Raw genomic sequence first — 15,676 nt, 5'->3', positions numbered from 1 at the left:
AGAATTTGGTGATGTATTTAAAGGTTGTAAGAGGTTATCTTCAAAAGTTTTTGGAGCCTTTTATAAAACATTTTACCTTTTGTAAAGGTAGATGTTACCCGTGCGTCGACAGCGTGATTTGAGTTGCTGAGGCACAAGTACGTCACGCATCCTCTTGGCACAGGTGAGGATCTGAAAGGCAAAGTGTCACTAAAGTGGCCTTTTAGTTCTTACACACAAATGAACTCGAGGTATGGCTTGACGTTTGGCTTCACGGTCGTTTGAGTGACTTACCGGGGGAAGTCCTTTACAGAAACTAACTGCTGAGAATACCAGGGTCACGTTGGTGCTGTGTAAACCGTGCACGCAGTCACGTGTAGAATGTTCTCATGTCTGCTGCAAAGAGAAGAATCAACAAAAGTGTAGTACATCTACAAGAGGCTCTTTTGTTTACTGTGGTAAGCTTCCAAGCATTTTTCAGTGTCCCAGTCTTGAGAAGCCTTTGAGAACTCATTTTGCTGACCCTGGATAGTGCCATTTTCAGCAGAAATGGTAATGATAAGTTACCGTATGTGTGTTGTTGTTTTTTTTTCCTGTGGGGAATGGGGGTCTTAGGCTGACGTTAATCTGGTGACACCTCCTTTTCATTGGTCACCCCCTGCCCACGCACACAAAGAAAACCGAACTCTGTCCTTAGCTCACCCAGTTTGGTGATGCATCACATATGGCATCTAAGATTACTGCCCGTAATACACAGGCCCAGACGGGTGAATCGAGGACAGTGGATCATCTGCAACTATGAAACGCTACTGTAAGAAAAAGAGATTCTTCAGTATAGTTTCAGGAGTTGGATTTATTGTTTAAAGGTAAAACAACAAAAAAATTATAAAGGCCTAAGGCACAGAGTAAGCGACTGGTGGTAAAGTGCACCTTGTGACCTTAAATGACACCGAACGAGACCGCTGCTGTGTGGCAGTCTGGACACCACCATGTGCGCAGGGTAGACCCTGCCACTGAAACCCAATTGTGAATGGCATTCTTTGGAAATAATAAATGTTGAGATTAAAATAGTTTTAATTTGGTAAAGCAACATTCGTAAGCCTTGAGAAAAGATTTTTGAAACTGTGGAACAGAGTCCCCACAGTGCTGGAGCCAAGTGGACTTGTACTGTGTATATAAATTAATCTGGAGCTGATCTGTCTGCGAAACTTTCAGTGCTGAAGCTGTAGCAGTATAATGCTTGCGCTTAACAAACAGAGCTTTGTAACACTTGCTGTTTTTTTCAGTAGCCTATTCATGTTCGTAATGGGAACAGAACGGTGCTGTTAAAGGGAAACTGCAGAGCACAAACCTGTTCTGTTTGTTTTTCTTACTGTTTGGTTTGGGGAGGGGGGTGACATATGGAGTGAGTAAGGCTTTATGTCTTTCAAGAAATCGGTGGCTTTTCTGGAAGACTGTATAGTTTGTAGGCCTTGGTATTGTCTTCAAGGAGGAAACCTGATATACAGCTTCACCAGCAGGAAGGAGGAGGGAATCTTTGAAGCTGCATCATCATTTGGCCTCAAACAGAAAGAGGCAATTGTCTAAACTTGTTTCAAACATAGTTTTTGTGCTGAAGTTGTAGCCAAAGAGTGTTAGTGCAAGACCATTTAACAGGTATAGTCTGTTTGAACACTCGGCCTTAGAACAAAGGTGTAAATGTGTCCTGGTCTGAGGGCCAAAACCACGACAAAATGTTGTCTTTTGGGTTGCTGGAGCCTGGGATTGAGGGTGTCCTAGCTTTAAGCCTCGGTAAAACCATCGCCGGGTAGGGGTATCTAGAAGCTGCCAGTCCTCTAGGAAATGGAAGCCAGTGTCTAACTACAAAATAAATAAGTGGCGACAACATTCGTTACAGAAGTGCTGAAATTATTGGTTTGATGTCTGTTTTCTGCCTAGGCCATAGCTGAGAGTCTTAAGTACTAAAGTGCATACCTTCCTCGTTTTGGGTTTCCCAAACATGCCACTAATGCTTCCAAATGCACTTGAAAGACCTTATCTGGAAGTGGCACGCAACAAAAGAACAGTCTGGACTTTCAGCTACACTTACAGGTTTCGGTATCTCCAGTTTTGTGTCTACTTCTGGTCAAGGACAGGAAATCCAAAATCAAGCTCTGCAAAATCAGGCTTTACGCTGTATTCTGTCAGAGTGAGTTCCAGGTGATGAAGCTACCGGGAGGCATTGTCTGTCATATGTGCCTGGAGATGAAGCAGGGGAGTAGGCAAGAAAGGCAAAGTCATCAAGGTAATTAATAGGGGTGAGACCTGAAAAGCAAAAGCAATGGTGATAATAGAATTTATTTCCTTATTTTTGTTATAATCTTGTTAGAGTATTTGCTGTTAAATAAAGACAATAGCTATCTGTGTTTTGAGGCTAGTTTCCATGATTCTATGTTTGCATAAACTGCTAGAAACATCGACATATTTCCTTCTAAAAGCATACAATCATTTTTTAAAAGTGCATACGAACTGCTTTCAAATTTGAACCTTTTGCTGGATACAGTCAAGTGTTTGGAGGCTTTGTTGGGGAGATGCTGTGCACTACGTGATCATTTTCCTTAATTTCTCCACTGTAGTAATTATGGTTTTGTTAGACAGTAAATGATTCAGTGTTCTCATTCCATGGGGGGAAGGGGAGCAAGGATGTTGAAAGAGGAGTATTGTCTGAGCGTAGCAGGATTAGCTGGTGTTACCACCTTGCACTGATTGAGCACCACTGTTTAGAATAGATCATCAACTCTAATTGCTGAAAAGCAGCCTGGCGTCACAGGGCGGTGAGGCTCCTGAAGTTTCAGGCTTCTCTGTTGCATGATTTGAATATAGGTGTAGCATCCAGGCGGATCAGGTGTAGTTCCCTGGACTTCCCACGTTTGCTGGAAGCCCCCATCCCTCTGTCATTGCCCAGGTTGTCTGTTCTCTTGCGCTCTCAATGGTCAGAACATCCAGATTGGATTTGCGTGATGAAGGTCCATTCTCATTTCCTCTCAAGAAATCAGGAGAATCATAAGGAAAAGGAATCTCAGGATCCATTTTTTGCATTTTTCCAGGGAATTCTGTTTCTCAAACGTACACCTGTTGAATCACCAACAAGCAGGGCCTCTTGGATTTCATTACGGAGGTGTCTGCAGTCAGGATTATTGTCCAGGCATTCCAAGTGAGGAAAAATTGTTGCTCCTTGATTGAACTTGTCTGCAAACCATAAATCCAGAGTTATTTCCTACTCTGAAGCCACAGACGGTCATCTCTTGTGTATTTGCAAGACCTGTCTTGAAAAGTAGGAGAACCGTCAGAAGAGAGAAAAGATTAAATGGGGGGAGGAGAGGGGAGCAGTGTGGTGGTCTATAGCGAGATGAGGAGTTACTGCAGCAATGCAAGACGGTGCCAGCCTCCTGCCGGAGAACCTCTGCTGTGCGGCTGGGGCTGGCCCACCAAACGCTTTGCAAATGAGCAGGGAAACGGAGCTGGTGGCTCCACAGGAGAAAACTTCTCATGTCTTGGGATGAGTTACCCTTTGTGAGTAGTGCTTGTGGTAGCAGAGCTGTGCACTGGTCGGGATGGAAAAACTGAGTTTGGGTAGCAGTGTGAGGAAAATGGTAGCGCGTGGAGCTGATGAACTGGACTGTGGTGGGCTGTATTTCCACTTCAGGCTGTTCTAATGTCCTGGTTATCTGTGGAGGGTGAAGACATGACTGCACCTCAGCTGGTGGTTGCTGTCACTGCAGCAGAGGTGTCGGGGAAGGAGAGCCTGTTCCTCCGCTGCATCAGCCACCACCAGCTTCGCTCACTCTCATGTGTCCTTAAAAAAAAAAAACCACAACCACAAACAAATCCCTAAAGATCCTGACATTGCATTTTGAGACACGAGGAAAGATCAGGACATACAAGAATTGTAAGGTTGTATATGGTGAAAGGGTCTTGACTGAAAAGAGACCGAAGCTTTGCTTTCTTTTGACAGAAATCCCGTTTCCTTACAGGGCCTCCTCAGCGTGTGGAGGCACAACCAGCACTGGCTTAGGATATAGATAAATATAGACTACAACTGAACAGAAACAGTTGTAGCTGGGTGAGGGCCAAAAGAGTGTCACAGCAGTAAGTGGTTTTGTTTGTAATTTCTTTCCTAGGAATGAACAAACACTAGCACCATTTTAAAGCTAAATTGTCATCTCTCATTTGCTTTGCTAATGCTTCCTTTGTAGCGCTGTGTCTTGCATCTGTGTCGAGAGGGGTTGTGGTTCTTAGGCTGTTGTTTCAGCTAACTGGAAGAATGTAGCACACCAAATGTCAAAGTGTTGAATTTATGGAAACGGGGTTGATGATTTACCGGGTTTATGTAGTAGGAGTGAATGGTTCTTGAGATCGCAGTCCTATTGTCTTGGTTCTCTTCCTGTTGCTGTAATTTATGATATTCGGTGAGGAAGTCCGCATTTATGTTCAGCTCTAGCCATTTCCATTTCCTGTACATCAGCAGAAAAGGAATAGGGTGAAAGAAAATTTCTCTCTTAGTGAATCTTTGGTTTCTGTCTCAGTGGACTGATACCAAACTTGGACTATGTATGACCAGAGAGAAGAGGCTTTGTAGAATAAAATTGTTCTACTCGTGCAGCCTGTTAAAGGGACGCTTGCTTCCTAGGCTTGACACATCAATTTGGGCATAACTGCTGTGGTTGTAGTAATCGGATTATAATTTTATTGAGGTGATTTTACGCCTGTCACCCGTGCCTACACACAGGCTTTTCTTCTGAGAGCTTTAGTCCCTGTGTCTTGCCGGAGCTTCATTTCTGTTAATGGTATTCTGTTTCTAACCTGCTAAATAAAGACCTCTAATTTATCTGTTTCTTATAAACTTTTTGGTCTCTACTGCCTAGTTCCACTTCACTAGGGCTAGTCTAAAAATCTAAGCGTTACGCTTTCTAATCCAATAGGCAGGTGCTTCAGACTGTCAACCTGTTTGTCAAAATAATGGTCAATTTTTTATTATTATAATTTTATTTTATTTTTAAACAAACTCTGCTTGGAAATTCCGCAGTGGGAAGACACAGTGCTGTGGGGAGGTCCCAGGAATTTATCACCCTTATCTCTGTTGCTTGAATTTTACTAGTTGGAACTTTCCTGCTCTTGCCAAGTAGCATTAGGCTTTTTGATTTTATTTTTTTATTAGCTTATGGTCAGAGAATCCTTTTTTTCAGGCAATATTGTAAATGATCTGCATCGCGTGGTAGTGAAGGTTGCAAATAAGGCTTTGGCCTGAGTTACCTTCTTGTTTTTCAGTAGTATCTCACCTCAGCTTCAGATTTCTGAACGCAGATCTGTGCACCATAGTGCTCCGTTCCTGTGAGGATGCGCTTGGTTTATTGGTAGGATATTAGTGTGGAGCAAGTGATGACAGAGAATGGGATGCTGCTAGTACTTAAATTGGGTGTACTGGTTTTGTTTGTAATGTACTGGTATTCCTTATTAATTCCAACAATTTTCTGTGGCAAATGTTTCATTATATATAGCGTGTAACCACCAATGTCAAGAGTCCAATTAAATGTTGTGGAGAAATTAATCACAAAATAACAAGCTACAAACAAATCTGTGGGTTGGCTTATAAGGGAAAATCCTTCCCCCTTTCTGTGCAGGTTTGTTTTTCCTGAAGTGGCAGTCGCCCCGCTCTATTTGTTACCCAAATGAACAAAGGTGGGGAATTAAAACTGCCTCTGAAAACAGAGAGGCAAATCTCAGAAAAGCTGCTGGATTTTGTAGCTCATGCAGTGGATCGAAATGTTACCCTTTTGGCGTGCGCTCTTTGCATAGCTCTTTTTTGAAGGTGTACTTTTCTTACGCTGCCAGCATACCTTTCTCGTGAGCTGGATTAATTTAACTGAGCTATGTATTGCAATCAAGCATTAAAATTAATGCTTTGGTTGGCATTTCACTGCTTCATGGGCTTTCTAATTTTCAGCTGCTGGATTTGTTTGGACTTGTTGGGGCCTGACTCAACTACAGTGTTAGAGGAGTGAGATAAAATTTTGTGTGCAAACGCACACCCTCCGCTAAGCAGCATAAGTCCCATTTCAGCTCCGAAACTCTCAGTGTAGGCGAGTCAAGTGACACTGGCATTTGACTGTCCGGCACAAAGGAGCAAAGCCCATTCCCTTTCCAGGCATTTCAGTGCTGCAAAACCACCTTTATCACCAAAATGGCCAGTTCAACAGACTGTTTTCGCAGAGGTGCTGGTTGTGTTGGGAGGCTTAGAGCTAAACCCTTTAATCACCTTTTCTGATGTGGCCCCGCAGATCAGGCTGGAGGTGTCTGGCAGAAGGATGCTGTGCGGCAGCAAATGCAGTGCCCTGTGCTGCTCAGCGTCTAATACTCTGTTGCCTTACAATAATCAGGCTCACGGCAAAGAAAACATGCCATTTGCGATCACTAGTTTCTTGTAATATAAATATGGGCTTAATTTAACTTGAGCAGTAATACCAAATAGTTCTGGTTTCTTATTGCTACGTGTTTGATCACTTCCAATCTTTCGGCCCCAAGAGATAAGAGGTTACAAGTGCAGGTCAGGCTACAAAAAGGCTTGAAATGCTGCAGGGCTTTTTGTTTTAATCCCTCCAAGGTTCCAGTCTTTCTTGTGGTTCTGATGCAATGTGAGAAATTAAAACAAAAGACAGCAGCCAAATGGTAGATCTCCAGGATCAGACAGATTAGTTTTTTAAAAAAGGGAAAAGTTTACTAATACTTATTCTCTTCTGGAGTTTTTGCTTCTGTGGAGCTCGAGTGTCTCTCTTCTGTGTGCTTCTACCAGTAGGCAAACAGTGGAAATACAGCTACTACTAGGTTAAAAAAAAAAAACAAAAAAAACCCCAAACAACACAACCCCCTGGTTTGCTTTCACTCAATATCAAATAGACATGATTAAAAGTCTGGTTTTCTGGCTCATAGGGTGTGCTTCTTGGGCAGTAGTGTTGAAGTTGTTTCTGTTCATCCTTGCCTCAGTTTTCGGAGGTGCCCTAAACAGCTCCTGCAGTGGGGTCGCATTATTTGCTGAAAGCTGTTCTAAATTTGATTAGTTTAAGAGGAGACTCTGAGTTTGTACTTTCCCGTTGCCCGGTTGTTTGGGAATTATTCCATTTTGTTAGCCTAGGTTGGCTTTGTGGTTACAGAATATTTTCATGCACTCCGAGTTTCCCTTTTTAGGTTTTCATTGCTTTGATATTCCATTTAGATAGCTGTTCTCATTCAAAGTGTTGCATTTAAATAGTGTATAGTGTATATCTCTGATCCCAAGGGAAACTACAGAAGTTCTGTGATATGGAGGCTTTGAAACTATAATGTACTCACTCCTATTTGGTTTCAGGTTTTCTTCTTCATGTGCGTTGCTTTGTTCGGGTGGAACCTTCACATCACTGAAAAGAAAAGCAGACAGACCTGAAAAATGAGGACATGGTTAAATGAGTGTTCTTTTCTTGATTTTAGGGGACATCACACAAAAGGGGTATGAGAAGAAGAGAGCAAAGCTTCTGGCTCCGTATCTTCCACAAACCCAAGGTAGGTGCTTGCTTAGCTGCCATAAGAATTTTGCATGGCCTTGACACTAAAGGGATCTGTGGAGTGGCTGTGGAGTGGAGCGCTGAGATTTCACTTGCCAACTCTGAACTGTTCTGTTTCGTATGTTTCCTCAGCTGTCTAATAATTACACTGTGGGGGTTGCATGGATGCCATGGCGGTATTTTGCCTCTAGTTTGCTTGTTCATATTGAACTCGAGGGATTCCTGGTAGTTCCAGAGCTGTTTGGTGGGTCTCTGTAGAGTGCTGTGTATTTCAACACTTGGTATGCCCTGTCTTTATCTCCCACATACATAAATCACGTCCTGCTCCCTTGCCAGCTGAGAACTCAAGGGCTTTGAATCAATTGTGAGGTGCAAGGTCCTCAAGAATCATTCTGGAAACTTTCTTAAAAATGGCCTAACTGCAGGGTTGGTCTGTACAGCATCCTTTCCGCCATCTTAATTCCTTGTTGGAGAAACATTACAGTTTTCGTAATTTGTTGGTTTATTTCACCAGAGCAGCTGAATTCATGTACTTCATTTACATCTGTTTCTTTTGGTTCAAAGACCCTTAGCGGTAGAGCTGATTGTAGTAGGATAATTATATATAATTGTAAACTGAAGGACACGGCTGAAAGTATGCCCAATAATTATTACGGAGATGCTTACCCAAAATAATTGCACTACTGATACGCCGAGATGCTTAACCATTAAGAAGTAATATATCTGGCTCTGAGCAGTCTGGGGAGTGAATGGGTATGACAGCAGTCATGACTGGACTTATTGTCATTTACTGAGACTGAACTACTGCCAAAAAAATTAAGGAAAGAATGAAGGCTAAAAGTGCATTTATTGACCATCAGCACTGCGTCCGCTGAGGAGAGATCGTATGGGGGTTTTCTGCTGAAATTACAGGAGTTCAATTCAGGCGATTGCTTGAGGAACATAAAAGGTCTCTGCCACTCTCATGCGGCAGCTTCTAGACTCTGCCGCTCCAAAACGCTGGATGGTTGCAGCCCTGCTCTCTTCCGTCCCAGTTGTTTCTCAACTTTGTTTTGCTTTGTATTCAACAAAAGCTGGTGCCTGTTCTCTTGTCCGAGACTTACTGCCGTAGTGGGTGCTTTATACGGAACGGAATCGTGTGTTCTGTCTGAGCTAACATACTAAAGGTAGCAAGACAAGCAGAAATTGGGTTTTAGCCCTCAAATTTGAGATTTTGTTACAGACAACTGAGTACAGAGGACTGACTCCCTGAACAGGGTGTGATAGGAATCTCTGACAGCTAGGTTGCTTACCTTTGCATCAAATCTGTTTCTGATATTTAAAGAAACCGAAAAGTAATATACATGACTAATCCCTCCTTATGGTCTTTCTAAGTAGATATTTGTTAATCAGGTTTTACAGTCTCTCAGTCCAACATGTGTGTATACCAGTGGAGATCTTGAGCCTTAGGAGGAAATATGGGCTCCTTTCCTATCCTTCTTGGCGGACTTGTCCTGGAGTCCAGCGGAGGCTGAAGCTCTACAAGCTGCTTTTCATCTGACGACACGATCTTGTGCCCCTCATGCCTTTGCACGCGTGTTTGGTTTGTTTCAGAAAATGTTGTTTAATTAGGAGGAAAAAAAAAAGTGTTTGGCAAGACTGTTTGTGGCCCTGCTGTTTTAATTGTCACGCTTTTCAAGGCTGGAGAATGAGCTGAAGTTCAGGAAAAGACACAGGCTGATAGGAGGTCACCAATTAAGATAGCATTTTCCCTGCCCTTCTGGCTCAGCCCTCCAGCTCTTTATATATCTTAGATCCAGGTGCCCCTATATCTGGGAATCTCCTGTTGTAAAAATCCTGCTGAAGTCATGGGTGAGGGATTCAGAATCAGGTCACCTTGTTAATGAGCAGAAAATGAATTTAGTCCACGACCAAAAAAAAAAAAAATATTTACTCCTGGCATTTAGTGCATTGCATTTCTCAAAGCAGCTTCCTGATGTTAGCTAATGTATTGTCTCCACTTCATCGATGTGAAATGAGACGAAGGTAGGTACGATGACATGTCAGGGCATGTCAGCATTATAATTTGGGAGATTCTTATTGCTAAATCTGTGCTCCATTCACATTGCCTCTGGGAGCTTGCCTCATTGCTTTAGAGTTACGGCAACGATGTTAATTACCTAAAGATACATGTTTTCCTGGTGCAACATCCATTTTTGTAAATGGGACTCACTGAGACGATGGGGCTGCGATCCCGGAATCGTTGCTCCCCTGTTAAGTGCTGGCTGCTGCACAAAAAGGCTCTGAAGGAAGTGTTTTGAGCAGCTTCCCAGGCTGCGCGTGTGAAGTAACGCTGCCGATTTCACTGGCACCGGGACCACAGCGGGGAGGCCAGGCACGCTTATTCCACTTTACGCTGCTGACTAACCACCTGCGACAGAGGAGCCGGCTGCCCCGCTCTCCTCGTCCTTCCTGCCTTTGGGAAGTGTCGAACTGGAGCTAAACCCCGAGTTGCCCTCTGGAACGGGCTGGGCTCTCACTGCTTCGAGATGTTGCTTTTCTTGGAGTAACGCTGACATTTTCAAGTCACCCTCAGAGTCATTTGTGAGGACCGGGTATTTTTATACCTATTTCAAAAGATGCGATACAATGCAATTTTTTTGCAAAACGCTTTTTGGATGGGCAGATGAACTGCTCTGCTCCTAAGAGGCAGAGTAACTAACTCACTATCTCTTGAAACTAGTTTTTGCTGCAGACTACAGGCAAAGCTCTGCCTAGGGAAAGGGCTCCTGCCCTTATTAGTTGCTGCAAATCTGGAAAGGCATTTACAACTTTATAGTTCAAACAATGCAGACGCAGGAATGCCTTCTGCCAAAATTAGCAGCCCTTGCACACAGACTGTTGGCAGAGTACACTTTCTTGCTATTTAAGATAATGCATTCGGTTCCTCTGCTAATGTGTTAAGGAAATTATATTCATTAAGCACTGATTCACTGTCAGAACCTTTTTCTGTAACTGCTGGAGTGCTCTTGCTCCTCTTTTCTATTCTCATGATAATGGGAAAAAAAGGAAAAAATTAAAAATTATAAACAAGCAAAGGGAACGTTGGAGTACTTACTGATTTTATTGAAAAGGTAAGAGGAATGTGATCCGGTGGGTTTTGTATTCCAGTACCTCAGGGAGAGGTGTTGGAAGACAGGAGCAAATATGCTTGTAAACCTGTTGAGATTGATAACATTTGAAGCTAATTTAATTGATCTGTGAATTTTAGCTGTTAACGTATGTTTTGTTTTTTCTGCTTCGTGTTATTTGTGGACAGCACAAGGTGGGAACGTTATAGATTGTGTTACTTTAGTGTTTCATGTCTTTGAATCATGGCACTTTGGAAAAGAAACATTTCTTCTTTGCTTCCCGCGTGGGCTGTTGTGTATTTCCTGTCTCGGGAGAGTCCTTCCTGCCACCCCGTGTGCTGTGGGCTCCGGTAACCCAGCAGAACTCTACTGTAGGAAAGTTTGGCTTGTTTTTTTTTCTTTCTTTGCCCCGTCTGTCTGTCAGCATCGTGTTAGTTCAAATGGGAGCTAATGTGGAACAGTAACCAGTGATAAAACAGCTTTGTCTAAACCTGTAAATCATGCACACGCGCTCTGGCTTAGTGTTGTTTAGAGAGTTTCACCCGTTTACAAGATCTGACTTGCAGCTACCACAAATGGGGAATTATTTTCTTCCTTATCCAGTCTGAGGGGTATCACAATTCCAAATGAAGCTTATCTAGGAACTGAATTTCTCCATCTTTGAAGTAATATCCAGGACTAAATCAATGAAGCACCTGAGTTCTTCCTTCATGTCTTGCACAAGGCAGAATTGAGATGCTGGTAGCTCCGGTGAAAGTGTCTGTGAATCTCCTAAACGTGGCGAGTTCCGAGGGCTGGCAGGCAGCGGCCATCGCATGAAGCCTGTGCGGCCGTGCTGCTGCTGAGCGGGGCTGTCCCTGCGTCCTGGAAGTGCTCTTCGGGCTGACTTGGAAACCCTGGATACTTGAGTTTGTTATTTACATGATTTTTACAGGCACGCAGCTTGAAAAAATCATCTTGTTATAAGGAATAGCCAGTGCAACACTAGCACTTCTGTTCAATTCTGTATGCAAAACAGCAGAATAACAGGTTTGCCTGCTGCTTTTCTTCTGCCAGATGAATCTAGCACTTACTGTCCTTGTTATTAATGTAAACACATATCCCTGTTGATCATACATGATGCTTATAATGATTCTTTTAATCTAAAGATCTTTTTACGAAAAAAAGCTCTGAATGTTTAAACCGTTGAACCTCTTCCTTCAACAAAACGCAGGGATCGCAAAGCAGTCAGTTCTGCCTAAAAACTAAGGACAATTTAAAAATCCATAACAGCTTCCAAAAGCAAATCTAAAATAATTTATTTTTCCTGTCCCTGTAGATTCGAATCCTGCAGCAGAAACTGCGGCTCCAGCAGGATTATTGTAAAGGGAATGCTAAAGAAGTCACCTGTCACCTGCCAGGCTTAGCTCACTTATGTTGCTTTGTTGTATAACCATGTGTGATTTACTGAAGCTGTACGCTTTTTCCCTCATCTGCTTGAATGCTTTGTTAGGCTACTGTAACGTGTTATTGTGTCATAGCAAAATATTTAAACAAAGAGCTTGCTCTTGGTGTGTCATGTCACTTAGAGACACATTTGATCCCTTTGTAAATGGAATGTCATGTTTGCTTTGTGATGCCCTGCAGAGCAGATGAGACGCTTTTGCAAGACTTACATGAGAGAACTGAATATGAATTTAATAATTCGTTTAAAATAGTGTTAAATCTGCTGCTGACATCTAGTGGGTACTTGAATTCGTAAATACTCAAATGATCAGAAAACATTAAGCTTTTCTTCTCAGTCTTGTCTTTGGATCAAAATAAAACTCTCTCGGTTTTGATGAAGGCAAATATATGCTACAAAGATGTTAAGCGAGTTATCAATGAAGGGTGTTCCAGAATGACGGGAAGGGGATGCAAACACTGATTCTTTTGGATGTGGGTAAACTGAGGTTTTGAATTGAAAATCTTGCTGTGAAGTCCAGGTCTTCCAGTGACCAGGTCCTGCACCTACACCACTAAAAGGTCTCTTTTCCTTTTCCATTCTATTTCTTGTGCTGCCAGCGTCTTTGTAAAGGTGATGGTTGTTTTGATAAGCAAATACAGAACTCTGTGTTATATGTTGTGATGCCCAAAAAATACCAGTGAAAATGGGGAATAGCTGTTTGTCCCGCTAGTATGGTTTGAGAATCTCTGGCTAGCAGGGTATCTTCTTTCTGACTAGAAAGAAAGGGTCTGATTTTTTTGGCATGATAGTTTAAAGAGTCATTAATGTATAAGCTCCGTAGCTTGCCTCCGTCGGATGTTGATATCACAAACAGAACTAGTAAAAATTTGAGGAAGAGGTGAAAAGTTTTGAAAAGGATCCCAGGCCAAAGAGTAAAGCTAAGGGTTAAGAGAGAACTTCTTCCAGGAGCACATTGCCCCTGTGTTCTTGTTTTATTTTTTTTTTCCAAAGCATATAATGCTGAGCTAAATGGATAGTTAGCTTGCTGTAACATTGAATTAATATTCTGCTCTTTAGGATGTTGGAAGGTGCAGGAGGTGGTTGAAGACTTCTGTAACTAGTTGGATGTGATTTGCTGGTATTGTAAGTTCCCTGAGCTTGAGGCGCCTGCCTTGAGTTGTTTACCTAAAACCACACGCTAAGTGGTATAACTGGAATTGGACTCCAGGTTTTGTGGTTTCCTCTTCATTTCTCTAATCCTTTGGTAGTTTGTGAGAATTCATAAGTGGCACATATTTAGATGACACAATTGCTCTTCTTTTTGCATGACTTCAGGTGACAACCCGAAGGTAATTACAGCTGTATGACCTTTAGTTTTTAAAAAGTTCCCACTGACGCACAATTAATTTTAGATTTGAAACTCCAGCAGCAATTCCTAGTGTCCCTTGCTGAATGATATAAAATGATAACTTCTTATCAGATTATCTGTTTAGCTCCCTGTATTTGTGGGGAAAAACAAACTTTTCCAGGATGATAAAGCCACTTCCCTCTTGACACGCTGGAAGGAGCCAGAACATGGACAACTAGAGGTCTCTCTGGTTTTGTAATTGATGTGAACAGCGAAGGCCCTTGCCAGTGGTATACTATTGGTTTTCCTGTCAATATTGCCCACTGGTCGGGGAGCACTGAGTAAAAGACCCAGCATCTCAATGTATTTTTCTGTGGGTTTCCTCTTCTTCACAACTCAGACTTAATGTGGGATAATGCCTCGTTGCATCAGTCCAACCCCTTTGCTCATTGTGCCCGTAGCAGCCATGTCTACAAGGTGTAAATGACTCCGAACTCTAAAAGCAATTTGCCACAAGTGAAACTGCTAATTCTCTTCCGTCTTAATGCGATAATGAGAGTATGGTGCAGTCCTGCTCCCCCTTGGAAACAGGGAAAAATAGGGAGCAAGCCATACAAATACTGAGTCATAAAACATTGAAGTTCATTGCAAATGGCTCTGTTAAGTGTGTGGAAGTGTAGGATTTACCTGCCTTACCTAGTTTCGTCCGTCAAGATTTATCTGAATCGTATAATCTCTGCTTTTGTATTTCGTAATGAATTCTTTAAAGGTGACGCCATCTCCCTTTATCACTGATACGTTACTTGAATTATGGGAAATTGTATTTTTTGTCTATTTGCTGTAAATTGTCTCTTCAAGTGCCTAACAACCCCTTAAAAAGAAAAAAGCTGGAAAAAACTCTTAAGAGTGAGGTCAAAGAAGGGACAGGTATATCTTAACTGATTAGGGTATAATTGGACACATGTATTAATAGACTAATTAGATGCACTTCACTACCAAAAAAAAAAGGGGGGGGGAAATCCTGTAATTATATGGTGAAAGGGAAAAATATGATCAAAAAAGCCTACTTCCATTTCCTGCTCTCAGAGACTTGTGTACTGTTTTCCAGGGGTTGATCCAGCGTTACAGAAGGAGTCCAGAACTCAGATGCCAGTTCCATCTGCAACTCCAGCCTCAGCATCATCATCGTCATCATCATCCTCATCCAAATTTCACCGAGCTCGCTCCGGGGGAGCCAGAGATGAACGCTATCGATCTGGTAAGGGCCGGGCAAGAGTTCACCTGGGATTCCTGTAAATGAGGGAGAATGTGCCGTGTCCTCTGAAGGAGTCAAGCTTATGATTCATCCTCTGATGGGCGCTCCTACCTTGGTGGTTCTGTATAAAGAAACACCAGGCTGGTGGGAGTGCAGCTGCTGAATCAAAAAGAATGCCAAGTAGAAAAAAGCAAATAACGTCTTGCCACCTTGATTTTCTGGCTTGAATGCAACTATTCAATGCATGTCACTCACAGAACGGAAAGCCTATTTTAACCATATCTGTAGGTAACCGGATTCAGTGAAGTGACAGGTAAGAATTTGTTCCTGGAATTGGTGATTGCTGTGCATATCTGCTCTGGCGGCTTGGAGAATGAGAGCTCGCTTTCCCTATCTGTGCTTAAAGTACTTCCCGAGAGCAGCAGAACCGACTGACTAGAACCCTGCTGATTTCCTTCTCCGCTTAAGGAAAGGAGAAGGTGGCGGGACCTATTTTTTCTTTCCACCTGGTTTTGTTTTTGAGTTTGCATTAACAAGATTTAGGTTTTCTTCTCAACAGGGACAAACAAAGTGTATCAGATATTCCTTCTCTAGTAACACTGCTCGTCAGCCTCGCCTCTGGGCCTCGAAGGTCTATATCCCACCATTTCATAAAGCGTTAGAAGAACGCAGTTTTCTGGTTTTTGAAAAAGCATAATTGAAATACATTAATCTGAGAAATGCATGTAGATGAGCTCTCCCTTGTTGTAGTAGTTTTTTAATAAGTTGTCTTCTCGTCGCCAGTGATGTGTCTTCCTTTAAAGAGTTCAGGATGTGTGCAGAGGGATGGAAGCCTCACATCCTGGCCTGTTTTGGTTACTAATCAGCGTGTATTTACAGCCGCAGTTAGTAACCTTCAAGATTTACATGAAATCTGCATCCATTCAAGTTTTTGAACATAAGGTTTTACCGAAATCAGACAACTGGCTCAGAATTTGTCAGTTT

At 42.5% G+C, this 15,676-nt stretch overlaps 1 protein-coding gene across 6 annotated transcripts in view; it reads left to right on the top strand.

The window, feature by feature from the left end:
- The window catches only part of DIP2B (disco interacting protein 2 homolog B), a 69,553-nt gene that overhangs the window by 22,264 nt on the left and 31,613 nt on the right, over positions 1-15,676 (top strand). For 5 of the 6 annotated variants that reach the window (XR_008463440.1, XM_054183057.1, XM_054183056.1 and 2 more), the window contains exons 2-3: positions 7,480-7,551; positions 14,546-14,695. Coding sequence is in view for 5 of the 6 variants with exons in the window: in XM_054183057.1 (XP_054039032.1) it covers positions 7,480-7,551; positions 14,546-14,695 (222 nt within the window). In the remaining variant the exon portion in view is untranslated. Of the gene's footprint in view, positions 1-2,025; positions 2,264-7,479; positions 7,552-14,545; positions 14,696-15,676 lie in introns of those variants that run through there. The other variant, XM_054183055.1, reaches the window with a different exon arrangement.

Source organism: Rissa tridactyla, chromosome 24, assembly GCF_028500815.1.
Source record: "Rissa tridactyla isolate bRisTri1 chromosome 24, bRisTri1.patW.cur.20221130, whole genome shotgun sequence".
NCBI classification, from domain to species: Eukaryota; Metazoa; Chordata; class Aves; order Charadriiformes; family Laridae; genus Rissa; species Rissa tridactyla.
The sequence above is the reverse complement of the archived record's forward strand: the minus strand, read 5'-3'. Positions and strand labels throughout refer to the sequence as shown.